General features: G+C 33.4%; 1 protein-coding gene across 3 annotated transcripts; it reads right to left on the reverse strand.

Annotated features, from left to right (window-relative positions):
- Positions 1–3112: 3112 nt before the first annotated feature.
- On the reverse strand, positions 3113–19751 carry LOC126869034 (centrosomal protein of 78 kDa-like). Of its 3 annotated transcripts, none has more exons than XM_050625135.1 (5): positions 8589–19751; positions 5044–7834; positions 4649–4839; positions 3891–4271; positions 3113–3801 (listed from the first exon to the last, which is right to left on the reverse strand). In XM_050625135.1, the coding sequence occupies exons 3-5, from the start codon at positions 4748–4750 to the stop codon at positions 3241–3243; spliced, it is 1044 nt and encodes a 347-aa protein (XP_050481092.1). In that variant the 5' UTR covers positions 4751–4839; positions 5044–7834; positions 8589–19751; the 3' UTR covers positions 3113–3240. The 3 variants fall into 3 exon arrangements, with proteins under 3 accessions (XP_050481092.1, XP_050481093.1, XP_050481090.1); XM_050625136.1 differs by having other exon boundaries at positions 5044–7330; positions 7471–19751; XM_050625133.1 differs by having other exon boundaries at positions 5044–19751.
- Between the last annotated feature and the right edge of the window lie 1921 nt (positions 19752–21672).

The following is a 21672-nucleotide window of genomic DNA, read 5'->3' on the forward strand; positions in this document are numbered from 1 at the left end:
TTCGTAAATTATTTACTATATGGAAAAATACTTCGAATGAAGTGCATCGAAGAGAACGTAATCTGATATTAATCTTCGCGTGTTTGGTTACGCAAAGGATATAAGCTGAAATTATACGTAAATATATTCCATGTAGATATTCTAATGAAAATAATACAATAAAAGCAAATACATATGTAAATTTCGTTTCGAAATCAATGTTTTTGATCACTGCGAGAACTACAAATCCGACATGTTTCATTGTCACAGTTAATAGTTCTAGCGTTAAATAAAATCAAATATTTCTTTAGGGATTGGACGAAGGATTGAATGAAACTATATTGCCCAGGAAAAAAAAGTTTCAATAGTCCGAATTACAATCGTATTGGATTAATTCATTGAATTCCTCGAAATCAATCGTGCCGAGCGCACGTCCACCGTACTTCGCTTTCGTCGGAATTTCTAGAGTGCAGAAATTCGTCGATTCCCCGTTTATGAATAGAAGAAATCGCAGAAGGATTCATACAGAACGTGGAGGAAGGGATGGAATTTTTCCGGCACAGCGAAGTGGAAAGAAGCGTCTACGACGTTTCGAAGTAGTAAATAATGGAGAGTGACGAACGGATGGCTGCGGAGGATGCGCAAAGAGAGTAGAGCAACTAGGGGAACAGAATGCAGAGGGGTAAAAAGAGGGAATAGAAAATTGCACGGTAAACTCGTGCCACCGTTTCCACCTTGCCGTGGTAAATTGAGAATAAACAGGCGGGCCGAAGAGACCGAGCGAGAACTCGGAGAAAAAAAATAATTCGTCGCGGCTGCAGGAATCACGAGGAAAGGAATTCGTCGAGGATGAGTACCTTTTTAATCTCTGCGGCGCGTAATCGAACCGGAACTCGACTTAATCAATTAGGTTATATTAATCGGCGAGCCCGAACAATGAAATTTCTCTCATCTTCGCCGCTACGATCTCTTCTCCGTTATAAAATAAAGATTCCGGTTATTACGCTCGGTCGGCGAAACGTTTCTTGCGAAATTTGACTTTCTTTATACGTTTTATATATATTTTTATATTTTCAAACTTTCTTATATTTTTAAAGTTTTAAGCGTTCGATCGAGAATCGAGTTTGTTTTTAATTATCCGTCTATATAGAAAAGACAGAGTCTGTAAAATTGATTTTGACGTAGTCGCGGCGATGGTCAGTTGTGAATTCTGTATTCTTAATCTCCAATGCATTTCAATAGATTAATATTGACGAGACCAACATGCGGTTTTATTAACCATTCTAGTATTATTTGTGGAACTAAATATATGCATAATCCAAAATTATAGATGTGGATCTCTTATCTCACTAAAAGATAATGCTTTTATCTCATCGAAACGGGATCTCGTATTTCGCGTTTCGAATGTGACACGTTAATCTAGTTATTCGTAATTAACTACGTTACAAGGATAGCACAAAAATGCGAGATATCGATTAGTAAAGTAATTATAGAATTTCCTGATTATTTTATTCATATATCTTTCCGGTTTATTTATTTAACCCATTATGCATCTCTACCTTATCCACCGCTATTGCAATATTTTATTAATCCCTACGTCTTTCTTTACCTACCTTACCTGCTTCGTTACCATGGCATTGGTTGAGTGTAGGCATTGACTGTATCTACTTCAATGATATGCATCAAACGGTCTGTCTATTCCTGCCTTATCTACTTTACTTTGCTAGTGTTCTCGAAAAGTCGGAAATTTCATTTTGTAACAACGAAAACTGATATCAGTGTAGTTTATTCGTTGAGCGTCAATGCGATTTACGTAAAATGTTTTGCGAATTAAGGCAAAGTTCAAAAGAGCAAAGCGGATAGTGGTGGATAAAAAAGCAACCTGTTGAATTTTACATTGTTATCTACAAACGGTGAATCGAAAGAGAGAGTTTTTATTTCTTTTCTTCTTTTTTTTATTTGTATGAAATTAAAAGCTAATAATATACGCCACGCTAGAGGTTGAGAATGAATTTAATTTAAGAAAATTTTAGTACGTAAATTTTGCATTTGTCTCTTTGTGTTTTTATCGATTGCTTACGTTGTTAATAAACAAATAATCGTTTAACACAAATCCAGCGAATCTGAGAGCTATTGTGGAGATTATAACAGGGAGATTACAATAGTGAGATTAACAGAAGATAGGATCTAGTATACAGATCCGTTATTATCCGTATTCTGGCAGCTTAAATTTAATCACCGTCAATCCTCTTATCCGTTAATTTTTAGTAATACGAGATTAATCCAAAAATACAAATTTTCATTTCTCGCAGACAATATACATATATGTTCATTAATTCTCAACAAAATAATATTAAACTATTACATAAAGATATAATGCGCAATATTATACCACAAGCATGCGAGAAATATTGCAAAATTTTTAAATTTTAAAATCCCTAAACTTAAAACATTTGAAATCGTATATATTTCATACAGGTCCACCTCAGGTCTTTCATTTATATCCTAAACATTAATCGATGGAAAGGACATCATTCTCAGAATTGCGAGAGAGTACAAGCTTGTAGAACTTCTAAAAGTTCTTTCGTCTTCTCAATTTGTATAAACATCGCAGAATTTCTTATATCCCCTTACTAACGATAAACAATTCTATGTTTCCTTCATGACGATGATTTGCATTTTCATGGTTATACTTATATTTAGTTCCAATCATTAGTGTTGTAATCTTATCCTATACATGATACATTGAATCAATTGTGATTGTACCGCAGACTGAACAAAACGTTATGTACCGTTTATCGGAAAGTTAGGAATTCTTAAAACTGTCAGGAAACTTTAATACAATTGTATTGGAAGTTGCAGGTATATCTAAACATAATGACTCTATCCTTTTTACAAATACCAACAAATATTAATCTTATTAGAAGAATTTATCCCATTCCTAATTGCTTTTCATAATTTTACCATTATTACTTCGCAATTATATTCCAAATCTAAGAAGAATGGTACTCGACGAAAACTTTTGAACAGAATGGAAATTCTGAAATCGAAATTTGAAGTTTGTTAATTGGTTTGATGAATTATTGAGAGGATTAAAACTGAAGGATAAGAAAAGGTAAGAAAAATTGCCATGTTCTCTTTACCAAACATTTATTCTTACAATACCACCGTAAAAATACAATTCAAAATGATATAAAACGCTTCTTTTATTAAAATAGACTTCATAAAAGTAATTTGTATGTTATTTATATATATATATCTTCAAAAATTATCTGAAATTCGCATCGTGATATTTTCAACGGGGAACAAAGCTACGTTAGTCTGTTGCAAGCAATTCGCGAAACTATTCTCCATTTGTTGTGTCAATGGCGATGACCATAATGGCTCCACAGGATTCAAAAGAACTTCCTCGTTTATATCCTTCTGCCTCGCTGTCGAAAATGATTCCAATTTGTCAAAAATGTACTTCAGTCCCTTCAATAAGCGACTTTCGTTACAAGCATTCGAGGAAACACAATCTAACATAACGACTTTGCTTTTAAGGTCGTTTAACCGAAGCGACACTTTTTGCAACTCGTCCTCCATTTTTGATCTTTGTTGCGCTTCTGTATCCAGCAACGCTTTATTGCTCGATAGTTCCTCCTTCAATTTGAAATTCGACTCGACTAGACTCCATAACTGCGATTCCAAATCTCCAAGTTTCTTCCTTCGACTTTGATCCTCTTTCGGAACTTCTATTTCCTTCGACTGTTTCACTTTTATCTCGAACCTATGGATCTTCTTCCAATGACGTTTCTGCGTTGAATGTTTGTTGAGCCTTTCCTGGGCAAATTGACATTTTCAAGTTATTAGATATATAAATATATTTGGGCTTTGTTTAAATTACAGAGAAGCGAAAACCGACAACTCACTGTTCTATTTCGTAAACTTCTTCTACGTTGTTTTATAAGTTCATGAATTCTATTATTTATCAAGTCTCGTCTCATATCTATACGAAATCTTTTCTTCGACGTTATACTTTCAGCCATCTCTCGCCTTCTCTTCAATATCCTCAGTATCATTTGTAAGGTGTTAATAGGTATGCGATTTTCAGTGAGATCTAGCTTCGTAATTCTACTGTTGGTTTGTAAGAGACGAATCATCGTCTCTGCTCCGTGTTTACTGATCCCACAGTGCCTCAGACTCAGCGATCTCAGCCAGACGTCGCTTTTTAACGCATAAACTAACTGCCTCAAGCCGGTGTCCCCGATTTTTGGATTTTGGTTCAGAATCAACGTGTGCAATCCCTGGGGCTGAAGAAAAGGAGTTCAATAAATTACAATACAATTCTGTTATCTTGAACAATATAATTCACGTCCTGAATGTAGTCTACAGACAGTTATGCAAATTTACATTTTTTGTGAACATAATTGCTGGAATCTAATCACATTAGACTGCAGGTGGAAACTGTATACAAATTTCTTTCACTTTTACTTCAAGTATTACAGCGACTAGTGTATTTTAGATATCTTACAGTGTATCATGTGCATTCTCTACATTGTTACACCTTGAAATTTCTCACAAATGCATAGACATCTGCAGTCTACTAGTTACGGTTATTATAATTTGGATTTGTTATATAAACACGTATCTATAGTCTCTCATAATATACAATAAAGTTGATCACCACCTTCTTGTCAGAATTTTCTTCCGGAGATTGTACAGAGGACTGTTCCCAAACATTCTGCAACAGATCAGCCTTCCTTCTCTTCAAGAACAGGGACAGGCACATGGCACTTCTGTTCGACAGCCGGCAGGACGATAAATTTAATACACACAATTTTGGATTGTTCCTCAAACAGCCCAACAACAAATCACAACCTGAATCAACAAAAGAAGTGGACAATCACTAAAACTATTTCGTAAGAGGTTGACGAATAGCACAAGAGTGACTCGAAATAAAATGCATATAATTTGTGTTTTCAAAGTAAAACATTAGAATATTACTGAGTTAAGGAAAAAATAATAATATAAAAATTAAAACAATGATTATTACGTGTTAAAAAGTCAGAAAATGATACTAACCGACGTCTCCTATATGACACTTCGTCAAAGATAGATTAATTAGCTTCTCGTTGTTCTTCAAACCGCAACAGAGGATGTTGAGGTACTTGAGAGATAACGGAATCCCATCGAGAGTGATGGAGGTGATGGCGGAAGAATCCCTCGCGCAAACAGCGATGGAGTCGACGAGACAGCGCAACAGGAAGTTAGTGTAGATGACTGGACTTGCTTGATCCTTTCCTTTGCATCGCCTGGACGTGTCATCAAATGCCAGTCTAGGGTATCAACGTCTTTCTTTTTTGTTTATATTCTAACTTTCTCTATATTATTTATATTGGGAGATTCTGGCCTTTTCCTTCGTTTATCCCTCTCCTCCTGTCTTTCTCCGGCCTTCATTTTGTCCCTCCTCTGGTTCCACATTCCTTTAGATCGTTCCCTTTCCATTTAAATCTCTCTTTTCTCTCTTTCCATTCAGTCCAGGAGATGCAGACCTGCAAGCTTAAACTTTCTGGCAGTAGTATCCGCAAGGAAAATATATCTCTCGAATATAATTTCGTGCTGGTTGTGCATTAAATATTCACCCTTCAAGCGTAGAAATTTCAATCTTAGGCATAGAAAAAATTCAATGTAGGTCCTGTTTTTATTTCTATAGCAATATAATTTGATTTTTTGGTGTGCTTAAGAATCTAATAATGTAGAAACTGAAGAATTTCTGAAATTTTGTATTGTTTTCGTAATTAGTCTGAAGATAAAAAGGTTTGAATTCAAAAGGTTTCAATTTTTATTATAGTGATATAAAAATTGAAGAATTTCTGAATTGGAATTTTTTAATTATTTTATTAATCATTCCTGAGATAAGATGAATTGGAATTGAAAAGTTTGAGAATACTTATGCTCAACGTTTTGATAATATAGAAATTGAAGAATTCAACACTTGAAAATTTATTGTTTTAGTAACTGAATTTTGGGACAGGAAGAACAGGAAAATTTCAGAGCACTTGTGCTACGTGGAAAGACGACACTGTAGTGTTAGAGCAAAGCTTAGGAAGTTTAAGCTTGGGGATGCAACGAAATCAGACATTTCTCTAAATTTAATTCTCATAAAATGTTTGATTGCAAGATACGTAGATGAAGTACCTTGGGATTTTTAAGCTTGGGGATACAACGAAATCGAACAATTCTATAAATTTAATTGTCATAAAGTATTTGATTGCAAAATATTTAGATGAAGTACCTTTAATTAAATTTCGAAATATTCGAGCTTCTAGGACTATTCATAATTTTCCACACGATAATTTTATGTCTTTTCGTAGTAGCAATCTGTCTTTACGTAATACCACTTTTACTTTGTTTAAGTATGATTCGTGACTGCCAGTTTTACGTTTCTTACAAAGTTCGGTTAAATTTGTCTGACATGACGTTCAGAATTATACGGTAGATACCATAATTTCTCAAGCTTCTCCTCCGTATTCACTTTCTCACGTACTCGTTTGCAACGACTTCGGCTATAGATATTGATTTTCGACAGATTTCGACTCTCGGCGATGCTTTTCAGTATCGGGGACCAATCTTTCAGAGCCACGCGATCCACGCAGAATCGTAGACAACCCTCTGGTAAATATGCTTGTACAGCGGGTAATGGTTTAACGCACTTTTCTTGACATAGGACCTTGTTAAAAAATTCTGTTTATACCGTGTGAAATATAACTCTCTTTCACGGGGTCGTTAAATTAAATTATTATCCTTGGATGATCAAATTATTAGCGTTTCTGAAGAATAAGTTTATTAAAATTCTAAAATCTATAAAAGTGTTAAATAATCTTCTTACGTTAGGCCAGTTGAAATTTTGTGTTACTTTTTTCTATACATTTTTTTCCTATTGTTTTTTATCTTTCGTACATTTGTTTATAATCAAATTATATCGTTGAAATTGTAATTATGATTTTAATTTGAGATTTGGACCAACGATGGTAACAGAAATTACAAATGACTCAAGTGAGTTAACGAACCTTGTATAACCAAGCAAAATGCCCATGATTGATTCTTCTCACCTCTCTGCTATTTTGCATAATGTCAAGATACACGATCGTCAATCACTTCTTGATTTATCATTGTACGGAACTTACTGACCGACAAAATGCCCGGACATATCACTGAATAATTAAAAAAAAAAGTTGAATTACAAATATTTCTCGTTGAAGGTTCATTAAAAAAAGAAACTGCAGTTTTCGAAATATATCGAACATCTGACTATTAGCATTTGTTCTTCGTTCGCAACTTCGTGTCGCTGAAAAAATTTGAATTGTTCCTGGAACATTAAAAGATTCTAAGGGAACGGAGCAAAATAATGATTCCCATTATTACGCCATTCGTGCATTTCATCTTTTAATTAACGATTACAGTTGAACTATGTGCTATGTGATACAGAACATTTTAGCGTATACATACCTTCAATTACTTTATGGTTGAGTTACATTAAATTAAATTATTTTCTATCTTATTTCAACATAGATGGGAGTATACAGACTTACACTTATAGACTTTCGTATATTATCTTATGTTTCTTTTCTTCTCTCTATTTTTTTTTTTTTTTTTATTTAACTTATTTGAAGAAATTTATAACATCACTCTATCAGTTCCATTTTATCGTTTTATCACTTAATCTCTTCACCCAGAGTTACTCGTATTTTTTATCGTTAATTTACTCTTATGTTAAATATTCTTACTGTGCAATGACCGCATTAACTGCATCCAACATAGGAGTCGTTACTCTTAGAATTATCTCTTAGAATTTAATTATTGTTAAGATATCCTGCGAAGTTAGAATTAGTAATGCATACCTCTATCAAATATCGGTTACGTATAATGAATTTGGTTAACACATAGCAAGTTTTAACAAGAGATAGTAGAAAGATAGATAAGTAAATAATAGATAGATAATACATTTAATTCAGGCTGGGCTTCAGCATGTCCCCAGCCAAGTCGGAGGCCACTTGGTTTTACGACTGGCGGCATAGGGAGGCTCCTCCGCCCGGCCTGTGTTTGGATATAAACGGACAGGATGTCGAGGTGGGGCTTCGGATGAAAATCTGGGCCTCACCATCGACAATCAATGGACGTTCAGGCCGCACTTCAAGCACTTGGTCCCCAAAGTGACGGCAGCAGCCAACGCCTTATGTAGCTTGCTGCTACATAAGGGTATATCAGTGGGATCAGGGTCGGAGTGTGCTGACTATATGAGGGAATCGTTTGTTCCCGGGTCCTGTACATCGGACTTATACGACGACCCAGGGGATAGCATTGAGAGGTGTGGTCCCTCTCAATGCTCAAACTTGACCGGAGGAATGGCTCCCTCGGAATGAGAGAAGACGCAGGAGTGCTCCGGCAGTAATTTGAATTCGGTCCCGGAACACTCCTGTTGGGCGTTAGGTAGGCCACCCGGCGGTTGTAATCGGTAAGTCCGATACTACCCTGCCGCTTCCCAGAAAAGCGGCAAGGTGTCCGTCAGGATTGCCCCACGTATAAAAAAAAATAAAAAGAAAGGTAATATATTTAATTGAACTTACGGTTAGTATTGGAAGAGCAAACATTCATTGCCATTGGTAAGCATTATATATTTAACTAGTTACATGTCCATCATTAGCATTATTACGATATATTCCTCAATGTTGGTATGATTCACCTTAATGCGGATAATGACTAATTACATCTCCAGTTTATCCTTTTTTCTTAATTACGAAGATCAAAAATGGACTGGCCTGCTCTTCTTTGTAAATTCTAAATAACATCGTCGTCGTCATCGTCGTTATCGTCGTCGTCGTTAACTTAGAGTAAATTTTGTAATAATAATTCCTTTCTGCAGATTAATCTTAATCCTTCGAACATTTCAGCAATTTCGCCTCTCGAATTTGTTTACGTGAAGATTACACTTTTATTTTATTAAAATCGGTTTTTAAGTAAAAATAAAAGATAATGTTTATAAATAAATAAGCAGTTAGGTTTTTTGTATTTACGAGAAAATAAAATTGAGATTAATATATTGAGTGTTAAATGTGGAAACATAGCAAATACAGAGGTTAATAACGAGAAACTATTTTTATTTCGTTTATTACTTTTATTGCATTTTAAAAATATATTGAACATTTAAATTTTTCATTAATATTCTCGTACCTCCATTGTTAATCTTCATAGTTGTTTGCTTGTATTAATCTTGAAGTGCTAACCATCGTTGTATTCTCGATTTCTGATGGCTACTATTATTCATAAGAAGTACAATAGGATATTTTTCAAATATTTTAAGAAACATATAACTTATTTTTAAAAGTTGCAATTCTTAATTTTTCTTCATATAAATGAAGCAATTTAGTTCTATAATTTATTCTTACTTTAACTTTCTTGTTTTAAGTATTATAATAATTTTACGTAAATAAGTTCATTTAGATTATAATAATTATCAATTAACTGCGCAACGATTATTCACAAGTAAAAGCCCTTAATTAATAAATCCAATGTACACTTTTTAACCACAAATTAATTTATACTCCTATTCTGCGACTATTCGATTAAACGCAAGAAGGTACGTCTTTGTTTATCATATTTCTTAATATCTTCAATGTACTTTTTTTTCTTTTTTTTTTTTGTTACTTTTCGTATTTTCATTGAAATTGTAATACCGCGGTGTTAAACTCTAAATATATTTAATTATTATTTTACTTTGCGCAGGTTCATCACTTTTTTCATTATCTTTTATCCCACTTTTTAACCTTAACCACTTTAATAATCCTTTGCAATATTCAAACTTCAAACACTTCGATTAACGTAAAACTTAATCTTTTCCATGGGTCCGGATTTTCCAAATTTTCGGACGAAGAGGGCGAAACTTTTTTAACGTTTAAATTAACAATAAGAGAAAGAGTAACAAGCAGCGAAGGATTTTATTTGAATATTTACGATCCTAAAACTTTCAGAACGAATATTTACTTCAGTCGCGTATAGTCATCTGGAAAGGTGTATTAATTTAAACGCCATGTGCAAGATACAGTTCCACAACGAAGGTGCAACGAGCAAAACAATTAGATATAAACGCATTACAGTGAGGTCACAGGCAAAGATAATTTCTGCCAAGGAAACTAAAGCGCCCCTAGACAAATAATCGCTTTGTACTACCGCTAGGTAAATTCATAATAACAATTATCGAATGATCTTATTATTTGTTACACTCAAATTCTAGATACTCGTTCTTTGATTGTAGCCGAGCATGTAACTTCTTCTTCTATAGTCCTCTTTGTTCAAACATATAAATTTTTGTGCAATCTAAAGTTTCAATTTCAAACAGTTCAACTTATATCCTACTAATTTTTGTATTTTTCCAGAGGAAGATATCGTCTTATTAATTTATAAAATAATACTGAGAACTTTATTAGATAGATTTTGAAATGGATCTTTAATTTTGTAATTTCGACTTGTCTGTATGCCACAATTTTTATGGGAATCAATCTTTATGGGAAAAGGATTTTCTAGATGCATTTTGAAATGGATCTATCAGTTTATGACCTTTCACATTTTGACAACCTGTATCCTATTAAATATTTTACGTTTGTGCGAAGATATATCGTGTTATTATTTTATATCTAAAATAAATTGCTGTACTCTCTTTTTATAAATACTTAAAATTTAACAATCTTACGAAATTTAACGAATCTTTGTTTTACTTTCTTTTCCATTTAGATTCGAAGATTCCATCCAGATTGAGATCTCTCTAATTCAATTTATATATTATTATTATTTTTCCGTCTTTGGGAGAGACATTATGTTGTTATTTCATGAAACGATTTTCTATATTTTCTTCTGGCAGATGCTTCGAATCTTTCGAAATAGACAGTTCATTTTATATTTTAGATATCAGTACTTAATTTTATATTTCGTATATATTATAACTATATCTCTTTCTCTCTTCTTTCATTGTGTCTAAGCCTTACTGTCTTAGGTAAGCCTTACTGAAGAGTCCATACTAACAGATCTCGGACGAAACACTCGCTTTCTCTCTTATAACTATATCTTCTTATTTCCTATTAAATTCTTTTTTACATGCAGAGATTATACATATATATGTTAATTCTATTTGATGCTATTTTATATTTTATACTTCGTACCAACACTTTCTTCACCTTTCTATAACCTTCTTAAACAAATAGTATTAATATAAAAAGCTGCATTAATAAACACCCAAACAGCAGGTTAAAGGGTTTTGCATTTTAAAAGTTCGTATTAAACCAATCCAGCTTTTTTTTATCTCTACACTGCGTTTTGAACTTCTGCAAAACCAAACAGGTCACGAGTGCAATTGCTGTTTACTATTCAGACAGTGTGCAATATTAGCCTTTCAAATCGAATGATGTTTTCAAGGAGATTCTGTTCAATGTTTCATAACGTGACATTCGTATCGTGCTGCAAACCTATCATACACTATCTCATGCCACTGTACCTATTATTATTCTATCCGTGTTGTATCTATCGATTCATCAAAAATATCATTAGTATCTTCTCAATCCAGTAAAATACGATCAAGCTATGAATTATTAAATAACATACGTAAGATAATTTCATTGTCTAACTGTATGCATCTTAATTAATCATGTCTATTGTCTCTACAGTGTCGTTTAATCGTTCGTGATTCACTTTAGAAGCTATGGAGAATAAAATTAAAATATTTGTTTTCTATTTTCTAAATGATTAATAAACTTTTTAAGATAAACGATCTTTTTTGCTATTACTCTTAGAGTCCTTTTAGAATCCTCTTTCTCAATAAAACGCTAAAAATATTTCACATCGAATTCTACCTCTAGTGTTTTCGACTATTCTAACTAAATAATTCGCGATAGCTTCCAAAACTGTATCCATTAATTTTGTTGCAGAAACTACGTTAGTTTCTGCGATTAATCTTTGCTAATGGTTTATGTTGCTCTTCAAGATGTTGCCGCAATTAATTTCGTTAATGGGCGTACATTTATCTTTTTAACATTCTAATCATTAACTTCCGTAAACGATATTATTTTTTGGGAAACTATCATAGTTAGTATCATAGTAGTTATGGACTTTATTTATAGATTTAATTGCTAATGTTTCAATCATTATCTCGCTAATCCTACCTAATTCAACCTACATATATATATATATACCTTTCTAAAATTTCTACTTTAGTTCAACTTCAACCCTATCGATGAATCTATCGAAAAAAGCACTCTTTATCATAAAACATCCTTACGAAGATATGAACTATCAGGGATGTATCAATTAAAAACATCTAGTTACACCAACTTTAAATCTGCCAAGAAATCTAAATTAAAAAAATTCTCTTTTACATGAAACATCCTTATGAGGATAAACTTAGACATCGATCAATTTTATCTTGTTATCGAAGAATGGTAACCTTAATCTTAATTTTAATCTTATCAATTTTAACATCATCTGGTTATAGTAAACTTAAACCTAGCAAGAAAGCTAAAGAATCGTTTGTCACGCGAAACATCCTTATAAAGGTCCTTGTAAACTATCAATTTTATCTTTAAAGGATATTTACCAAGAAATACTTTGCAGTTATATCAATTTGAAGCCTAAGAAGAAACCTGTAAATAATATCCTTTCCTTTTCTTATAAAAATGTAATCTGTCACCGATCAATTTTATCTCGAAAAGATATTTACCAAAAATTTCGTAACAGATATTTTTTTTTGCTTATCAAAACAAACTCTAATAAACGAATAAATCATATGTCACGTAGTGCGAACGTGCCCTTAAAGAAAAGAAGAGATCCCCTGGCGTCGACGCAGTACCACAGAGCAAACAAAATAATTTGGCTACGTGCTCAAGAAGAAGAGGGGCTGAGGCATCCCGACCTGTGGCCTCTTCAGCTCACATTGTCCTCGTGGAATCGCGAACTTTAGTCAGTGGATTCGAGGCCACCATGCAGTCTACACAACTGGGTCTAGCTTTATTAAAACTTCGTGCACATCTCGGGATACTGTGTCGCCTAACAATGGATCGGTCGATCGTGGTTGAAAAATCGTCGATGAAAACGTGATTCGTCTAGTCGTCTATCGATCAATCCTCACAGTGTACTGTTTTCTCGTGTACTTGTAATGGAACTTTTAATTTACGGAACTTTTAAAATATCGTGAGCAACTTGGAACAAAATAGGGGAAAACAAGGAATTTAATAGAAAATATTTCGTCGTCGATCAATAATTCTAATTTTGGAGAATAAAACTTTTGGAGATGTTTCGAATCAGAAAGCTGAAAGTTGACATTAATTACTCGCGAGTGGGAACAAACAGACAGCAATAAATATCGGATGGTTGACGAGGAATGTGCGTCCTCGAGGTCTAAATGTCTCTGGGTAGCTTCGAGCCAATGTTGAAACGCGATCTCGATCGGGACCGAACTATCGATTGACAAACTCGATGATTTCTCAATTTGGTCTACGTCCAAGAGGATCTATCGTTCATTGACAGCCTATTGTCGTTACTTTTCTTCGAAATTTTTAATTCTTAACGTGTTGTCCGAGATTTAGATTAAATCCCATCTATCTCTTCCTCTCTTTCTCTCTCCGACTCTCAAGCAAGCAAAACGTAAATTTTCTCGTGCACAGATGACGTGTTTACGTGTTTAGTAACGCGATGTAATCCTCGCGGTTACGTCGATCAAACGTTGTTTAGGATGGTCGAAGAAATTACGATCGTGAAATAAACCGAAATCGGGTGGAGTTTGTGACGTGAATTTGTTGTTTGAGCGAGTTTTGGATGTAGGAATTTTTGGAATTGGTGATCTCCACAGCCTGTAGACTACAGGCTTGTGTGATAAGATAAAGAGAAGAATGTCAGCGATTGAAAGCGCGTGTCTGTGATTCTCGAGCTGGCTTTCGTGTCGTCCGGTTCAGTGTCAGACAAAATGACTCTTTCAGTTTGTTAGTTGGGCTACGAATAAAGCTGGCTGATGGTAATTTTCAGTTTCTGTTTCGGCGTTCTCGTGCTAGTGAGTATTTCGAGTTTTTCCAGTTGAATTGAAGTTTTCACTAAAATTAGGTGTTGGAACATTCATGAATGTGGAATATCGGTTTGTGCAGGAAATCGTGTTTGCGTATAATATCGATTCAATACAAATGAATTTGTAATTTTGCAAAGAATGTTATAATATTGTTATAATACATTCGTCGTGAGTAGCTGGTGCTCGTTTGAGAATTCCAACTTGCTTCTAAATGTTGTTCAGCGGTGTGTATTGAGTAAAAGATTCGTAAAAGTTTGATACTTCATTGAAACATTATCTTTTTCGATGATCTATATTAAATGATTTACGTTAATTTTACTATGCGGCTTATACTAATCTTTTATTTCATATTAGGATAATTTTTGAATTTTTGGAAAACGGTAGAATGTTTAAATTCTTTAAAGTAATTAAGTTATGTTGCTGACTCTTGATTTCATATGAGTAATATTACTAAAGTATTCTACTTATAATATCTCAGTACTTTTGCTAGCTTATTCTCATTTTTAATCTAATTTATCTGTGTTACTGGCTAATTTTCTTAAGCGATAGAACTTATTTTCCTACGTATCACGTAATTTTATTCTGAAGAACTTATCAATTTCTTGATCTTTCGAATAACTTCATCTTAACAATATCTCTTTCAAATAATCTACAACGTTATATTATGTTAATGCCGTAAAGAGCTATACGAAAATATCTATAGTAATTTCTTAAAATCTATGAATCTTTACGCCTGGTAATTCCTTTCGATAAGCCTAATTTTTCTTCGTCGTACAATGTCATTATAAGGGATCTCATCACCATAAAGGAACTTCGTGTAATTGCAGTTTTCAATGAAAAATTTTAAACCAAAGGAATAATTTGTGCAGTAAGAAACATGTTTCGTGTAATTTAGTGTTAAATAGTCAATCAGTGTTAAATACTTTCAAGTGCTCAAACCATGCAAGAACTTCATCCTTTCTATTATCATGCACTCTTCAAGAATCATGAAAACCAAATACACCTTGTACACGTTTTTCATGGTAAGTTTCAATTGTTTTCGGTCAATTTACAAACATGCTGTTTTATGTTCAATAGTGTTGTAAATGCCTCATGAATATTCAGAATTGCCTACTCATTCTGATCCAGTCTCTTTCTCACTCGATACTTCCTGTACTACCAGCATACGCACGTATGTATGCACATCGTTCTCGAACTTGTTCCACGGCATTGAGGAGGAACGTTCAACCTGTTTGCATTTCTCGAACATGCCGAATTCTCGTTTTCGAATTAATTATGCGAGTCACGTTTCTTGTCGTGAATCTTTTCCCTATCGTAAATATTCATGTATCATAAATATTTGCAAAGAAATTTTCTGTTATCTTTGTATGTGAATGGAACGTTATCTCTGTAAATATAACTTAATTCGAATAATTGATTTGCCAATTTTTCATGATTTTTTACCAGTTTCATATCTTAGAGAATTCGATTCGGATAATTGATTTGTGAATTTTAATAAATCATGACAGTTCCAGTTCTTAGAGAATTTACTGTGGATATTTGCTTGAATAATTTTTGTAATTCTCGAACATTTGATTTCTTGGCGAATTTAATTTGGATAATTGATTTGGATAATTTGATTAATTCTTAGCGATTTTATCTCTTAGGTAATTTAATTTGATAAGCTCCCTTTATATACGTGTATCTTAGTAGATACTTCCTTCGACAAAAAAATATTGGAAGAAGTACTGTAACCTAACTTATTATAACAGGATTTATAACAGGAACTATCTTTCTTTTTTTCTTTTTTTTTTTCTAGAATCCAGTCAATGAACTGTGAACGATATGTCAAAGAGGAACAAAGAATTGTGCACGAGGTGAGAAATTGCTTGGAGGATGGGTTGCAAGACTAGTATGTTGGAATGTATAGAGGATACAGGGGAGGCGGAAAAGAGAAAGCACTCGGATATGGTCAACCAAGGATCTTTACTCGGTAATTTCTCTCTTTACCCTTCATGGAATTTTAATTATGCATCACGCTGCAAAATTCCGAATATTTAGCCTTTTTAATCATCAGATATGTTACTTATTTCTTATTATTCTTTTGTTTTTTATTCTTCTGTGTCCTTTTATAGATATTTTTTATAGACTATTAATACTCGAGGTAAATTAATTTACAACTGTTTCGTCGTAACTGTTCAATTACTCACTAATAAACTTTTCTTAATTGTTATTCACAATCGAATTAATGTTTCTACAGTCTTTGTAAATAATAAAATTTTTTATCTATTTTGAATTATCTTTTTAACTTATAATCCTTCCATTTATTCATTGATAATCATTTTCTACTCTTAATTAACAATCAAACAACTAAATATTTCAATAGTAATGCTTGCATTGCTTTTTTAAATGATTAAAAATTCTGTTACCTCTTTTCTATGTTTATGGTCTGTGTGCTAGTTTTTCAACTACTTTATTGTCTTATTCTTTCATTAATTCTAAAATTAATTATATTTTAACTAACATAGGAATCGAATTAGCGATAATTTTATAGTAATATAGTACTTTCACTGCCATTTTAGTTAATCAAGAAATTATACCAGTTTTTCCTACTTTCCAAATAATAATCTATTTTTTTAAAAAAGCTTCTCAAAATCAAATTAAATAATCCATTCGAGAAAAGGCCGTTCCTACGTATCTTCAAATTTAAATCGAATTTCAATTTAAATTACTCTTTTCAGTGAACGTAAAAGTAGCCATTCTTACGCATATTCTGAAAATCAGAATTCTAAATTCGAAGAGAAGATTCCAAAGTCTAGAATTAATCTTAACGTTCTGTCAGTTACATCAGCCCAATGATGCTCGTAATATTACGACAAATTGAACTACTTAACGCACAACGATCTATCGTGAAATAATCCCAAGCGGATTACACGATACGTATGAGTACTGCTGGTTACATTCGTATAATCAAATCCTCCGTTATTTTATTTCTCATATAATTCATATTTTATCTCGTATCTCATATTTTATATCGTTTTCTTATCTGATCGTACAACTGTTCGACAACACGTTTGAAAGAAAAAGGAAAAGGAAGAGAAGCTATCATCACACGAGTTACTCGAATTTATTATCGATCGTTAAATCACTGATCAGATCTGATAATTCCGGATGGCACACGCCGGGAAAGCAACCTCTTCGATGTCGGCTCGCGTACGTCCGACGAACGAAAATAAATATTGCAATCAGCTGAGAAGTATTGCGTTTCGCAAAGGAGCGGCACGAGAGAGTACCACGAGTGATTCTCCTTGACCTAGTCTCTCTACGATGTGGCCATACACTGTATCCTCGACTGGAGGCAATGTTCGAGACATGAATTAATTAGAGCCGCGAGGTTTCGGAAAGCTAACTACATCCCTGGTGAATTTTGATGGAACGAGTCGTGAGTCAATCTTATTCGGGTATTATAATTCTAGTGTCATGTAACGAATTTTATTCGGCAATCGTAAGTTCAATACCGTGTATCAATTTCATTCAGAAATTCTAATTCTAACGTTGTGGATGAATTTTATTCAAGAATCGTAACTCAAATGTCGAGTATCAATTTTAGTCGAGAAACGTAATTCCAATCTAGCGACAACAATTTCATAAGGAATTATAATTTTTAATGTTACATTTTTATTTAACGATAGTAATTGTAACAGCGTGTATCGATCTTATCCAAAAATTGTAATTTTAATATCGTATATCATTTTTATTTAGAAATTACAATTTCTATGCTGCATGGTGATAGGCTGGATCGTAGCTCGATCATGGTTAGATCGCGTGTTTCTATTGGGTTACAAAATGAATTAATTTCGACTTTGATGCAACATTGTCGAAAGAGATGCTTATAGATTGAGCTTTCTTTTAGATTTCGTCCGATTTTTCTCGGCGTTTTAATAGAGAGATGGGTTTTTGAGCAAATGTTATTTGAAAATTCTTATAGCGGAGGATAACTTATAAAGATTTAGTACTGTAGTACTTGTTAATACTTGTTAATACTTCTTGCTTGTATTAGTTCTAATTTTAGAATCTTTGAAACAATCCACTGTCTCTCGTTGTTTTTAACGTTATTAATAGTCGAATGGAGGGGGTGAAATTCTTCGAGCATCGTCAAATAAATACTACATACAGTTCCCAGTGCCATTTAAATTTATTCCTATTGAATGAATATAAATTTTGCTTCTCATTTTTTACTAAGAACTTTACAATTTTCCGTCTTGAAAATAAGCTCTAAAACACGTGCCACGAAAATTTTTTATTCCTTGCAGTATATTTATCTGAATTCTTTAAATATTTAGATGCCATGCAATTTATATATCCTTTCCAATTTATATACTCACGACGAACTGATCAAAAATATCGATATCATATTAAATATTCTTTTCTCGCTCGTCATCCACCTCCTCATTAAAATCCATCCATTTGAATATCCCCGAAGCAGAACGCGTTACTTTGGTTGTTTGTAAGCAAGAAGCTCTATCATACAAGCCACAAAGGTACAATGTCGAAACGCTATATTGATTCCGTGATAGGGAGCCACATATATTTGGGTCGATGGTTACGAATGCAAATCAGACACAGATAATGCCGGATGGCAATTCCATTCGGACCTTCGGGAGCGTGCAAGCAAATTAGCTATGTGTTATTCATTGTTCTGCTCTTGTCATTGAAGCTCACTAATAAAAAAAACGCAACTTTTGTCTTTCTAAAAGATCGATCAGTAAGAGAATCTTAATTTGAAATCGTAATTTAATAATCTCCAAGATATTAATTTAGAGTAAGACAGTATCCAGTTACGTTTTTGGTGTAAATGTGATTTAAATATTGGAAATTATCATTGGACAAAATGGCAGAGGAATCATGCAGAAAAAAGTATCAGCTTGGAAATATTTTACTCCTTTAGTCTGAAAGCCGAAATAGAGGTGTATTTTTGAAGTTTGCCTTGTGTTTTACTTAGCATCCGATTCTCCTATATTTTTATTCAAATACGAAACATTATCATTTTGATTCAAATTGCTTGAGAAATCAGAGAAATGTTGCAGGAAAAGATACGAATTAAAAAATATTTTGCTCTTTCAATCTGAAAACTGAAGTAGCGATGCACTGCGAAGTTTGAAGCTTCTCGTTTGTTTTACTCGGCGCTCTATTTTCCTGTATTCTTTTGAAATATGCGAATTTTTATAACAGTCTAACGTATTTCGATCGAAGCATCTGAGATTATATTCGGCCACAGTGTGTACGTTTAATGTAAGAGAGAAATTAGATGATAACTTACTAGATTGGACAGATATCTGTGGCTAGGAATATCTCGTTTCGTACTAGATTTAGTCTGGACTATGTCTGAAAAATAGCTTCTTATTATTTGTTTAATCGAAACGTCATACCTCAGTTTTCATTTAAACGTAAGCTTCGTTGTGACCAATCTTGTGACCATTGCGTAAGATATTCAAAGAGAAATGTCCAACGTTTTTCTTCCGTGTTAGATTGAATCTGAACTATTTTCGAAATACTTTCTCCTTAACTTTCTAATTGACATTTTTACTAATACCCTCGATTGAAATTTACTTGAAATCTGTACTACCATCTTCAGCTGTTTAATTGACATCGTTTCCAATACTGACATCTTCAAGCGTCAATTTTCATCGAACGATCTCATAGACATTATCCAAGATATCGAAGGAAAAATTGTCTAATTCATCCGTAAAATTTTAGTAACTTCGTTCAAACTCTATCAGACTCTCTTCTAGAATATTCACAATTTACCGACTTCAAATGAATAAACATCATCTTTACATCTACACAATAGCAATGCACTTAGCGGGCACCTTTGACGACAAACATTTGCTCAAACATAGCTTTCATTGATCTCAATTATTCTACAAGCGCCATTTCACAAACTGCACGTCCTACTCACACTTATCAGAAAGAAATCAATTTCCTTGATATTTCGCTTCAATCGTACAATACTCTAAACTCTCTAATCGATTGCCGTTATTTATCAAAACTAAAACAGCAGGCACAAAAATACCAAGCAGATATCTTCAACGTAACAGCCAAATACAAATATTATTGGTATCAATGTATCCGTGGCAACATTGTCTCGTTAAAGCGATGGTTTTTTAATTACAAAATCTCTATAAGAAACGGTAATATTACAGTTTATTCAATTACAGTCATTGCTCGAAGCACTTTTGCAAGAGAAAGAAAATAATTAACGAGCGTCTCTAATTGCGAAATTTTATTCGGCCGGTCGTGTTCCTTTGAGCGTGTTCGTGTTTAACGAGTATACACGGCTATTGTACCACGAGTTTCTCCAACGACCCTATCTCGTTTCTGAGGCCACTCACTCACGCGTAGAATTTTAACCTGCACATTTTGGTTCCGTCGACCAGTCGTTGTCTTTGAGCCGCTTACAACGCATCGTTCGCTATACGCGCGCCGATTTCTCCCCCTGGATTTCTTGAACTTTCTTAACTGTGATTTTCATCTTTAAACTTTTAAGGAATCATTTCTTCTTTTCTCCCGAAGTGTATCGTGACTAGTAGTAGCTGGACATGGACAGTGTAATTCAAAGGATTGGAAGATATCGGAGGTCGCAAGGAATTTGGCCGAGTGCACTTATTCGCAAATCTTTTAATTTCGGTTTTTCCTATTTTCGAAGCTGATTCGATAAACTTCTTTAATTACCTTGGTGATTGTGGTGAATCGAAAAACAGACGATTTAAATGTCTATAAAAATACGATGTAACTGAACTCGTTATATAATAGAATTTTATATTTTTATTTTGACACTGATCTACGTAATCGAAAAATCGATCATTTCACAATTTGCATACAGTTGATTGCCGATTTTTCAAATATGTACCGAGCATCAACTTAGATTTTTGTATACATTTTAATAAACAGCCAGACGACACTGTGATTATTTATTTATAAATTCATATATGGCATCTCCTTCGAATGACTCTTTCTTTCCAAACGAAGGATTAAATATTCTGGATGACATATTACTTAGCAATGGTACGTAATCATATCAGTAGTTTCTCTTTTATATTGAAAAAAGTCGCGTAATTTTTCTTACCAGCACAGACAAATTACGCAATTATTAAGCACGGGTCAAGAAGTAACACGATATCTGTTTCTCTGATTGAAATATTCTCTCCTATATCAACTTTCTTTAGTTTCATCGATAGGGAGAAAACTCTTCGCTTCGATGAATATCGTAAGACTCTGCATATTGATATTCTTCGATTCCAGCGAACTGCGATTAATAGCAATTTTAACATTTTTGTAAAAATTAAGAACGAGTCAATAAGCTAGAAAATTTATTTCTTTGATCAAGGTATTCTTTCTCGTATCGATACTTTTTAATTTTCTTAATAAAGAGAGAGCTTTATTGTCCGATAAAATATTATGTCACTCCACACATTCACACTTTGCAATTTAAAAAAAATGCGATCAGTAATAGCTGTACCGTTTTTATAGAATATAAAGGACAAGCCAAGAAATCACAATATTCTTTATAGATAGTCAAATTTGACATTTTCGTACTTGAATATTATGTAATTCTACAAGCTGAAAGAATG

This window comes from Bombus huntii, chromosome 8 (genome assembly GCF_024542735.1).
Source record: "Bombus huntii isolate Logan2020A chromosome 8, iyBomHunt1.1, whole genome shotgun sequence".
Taxonomy (NCBI): domain Eukaryota; kingdom Metazoa; phylum Arthropoda; class Insecta; order Hymenoptera; family Apidae; genus Bombus; species Bombus huntii.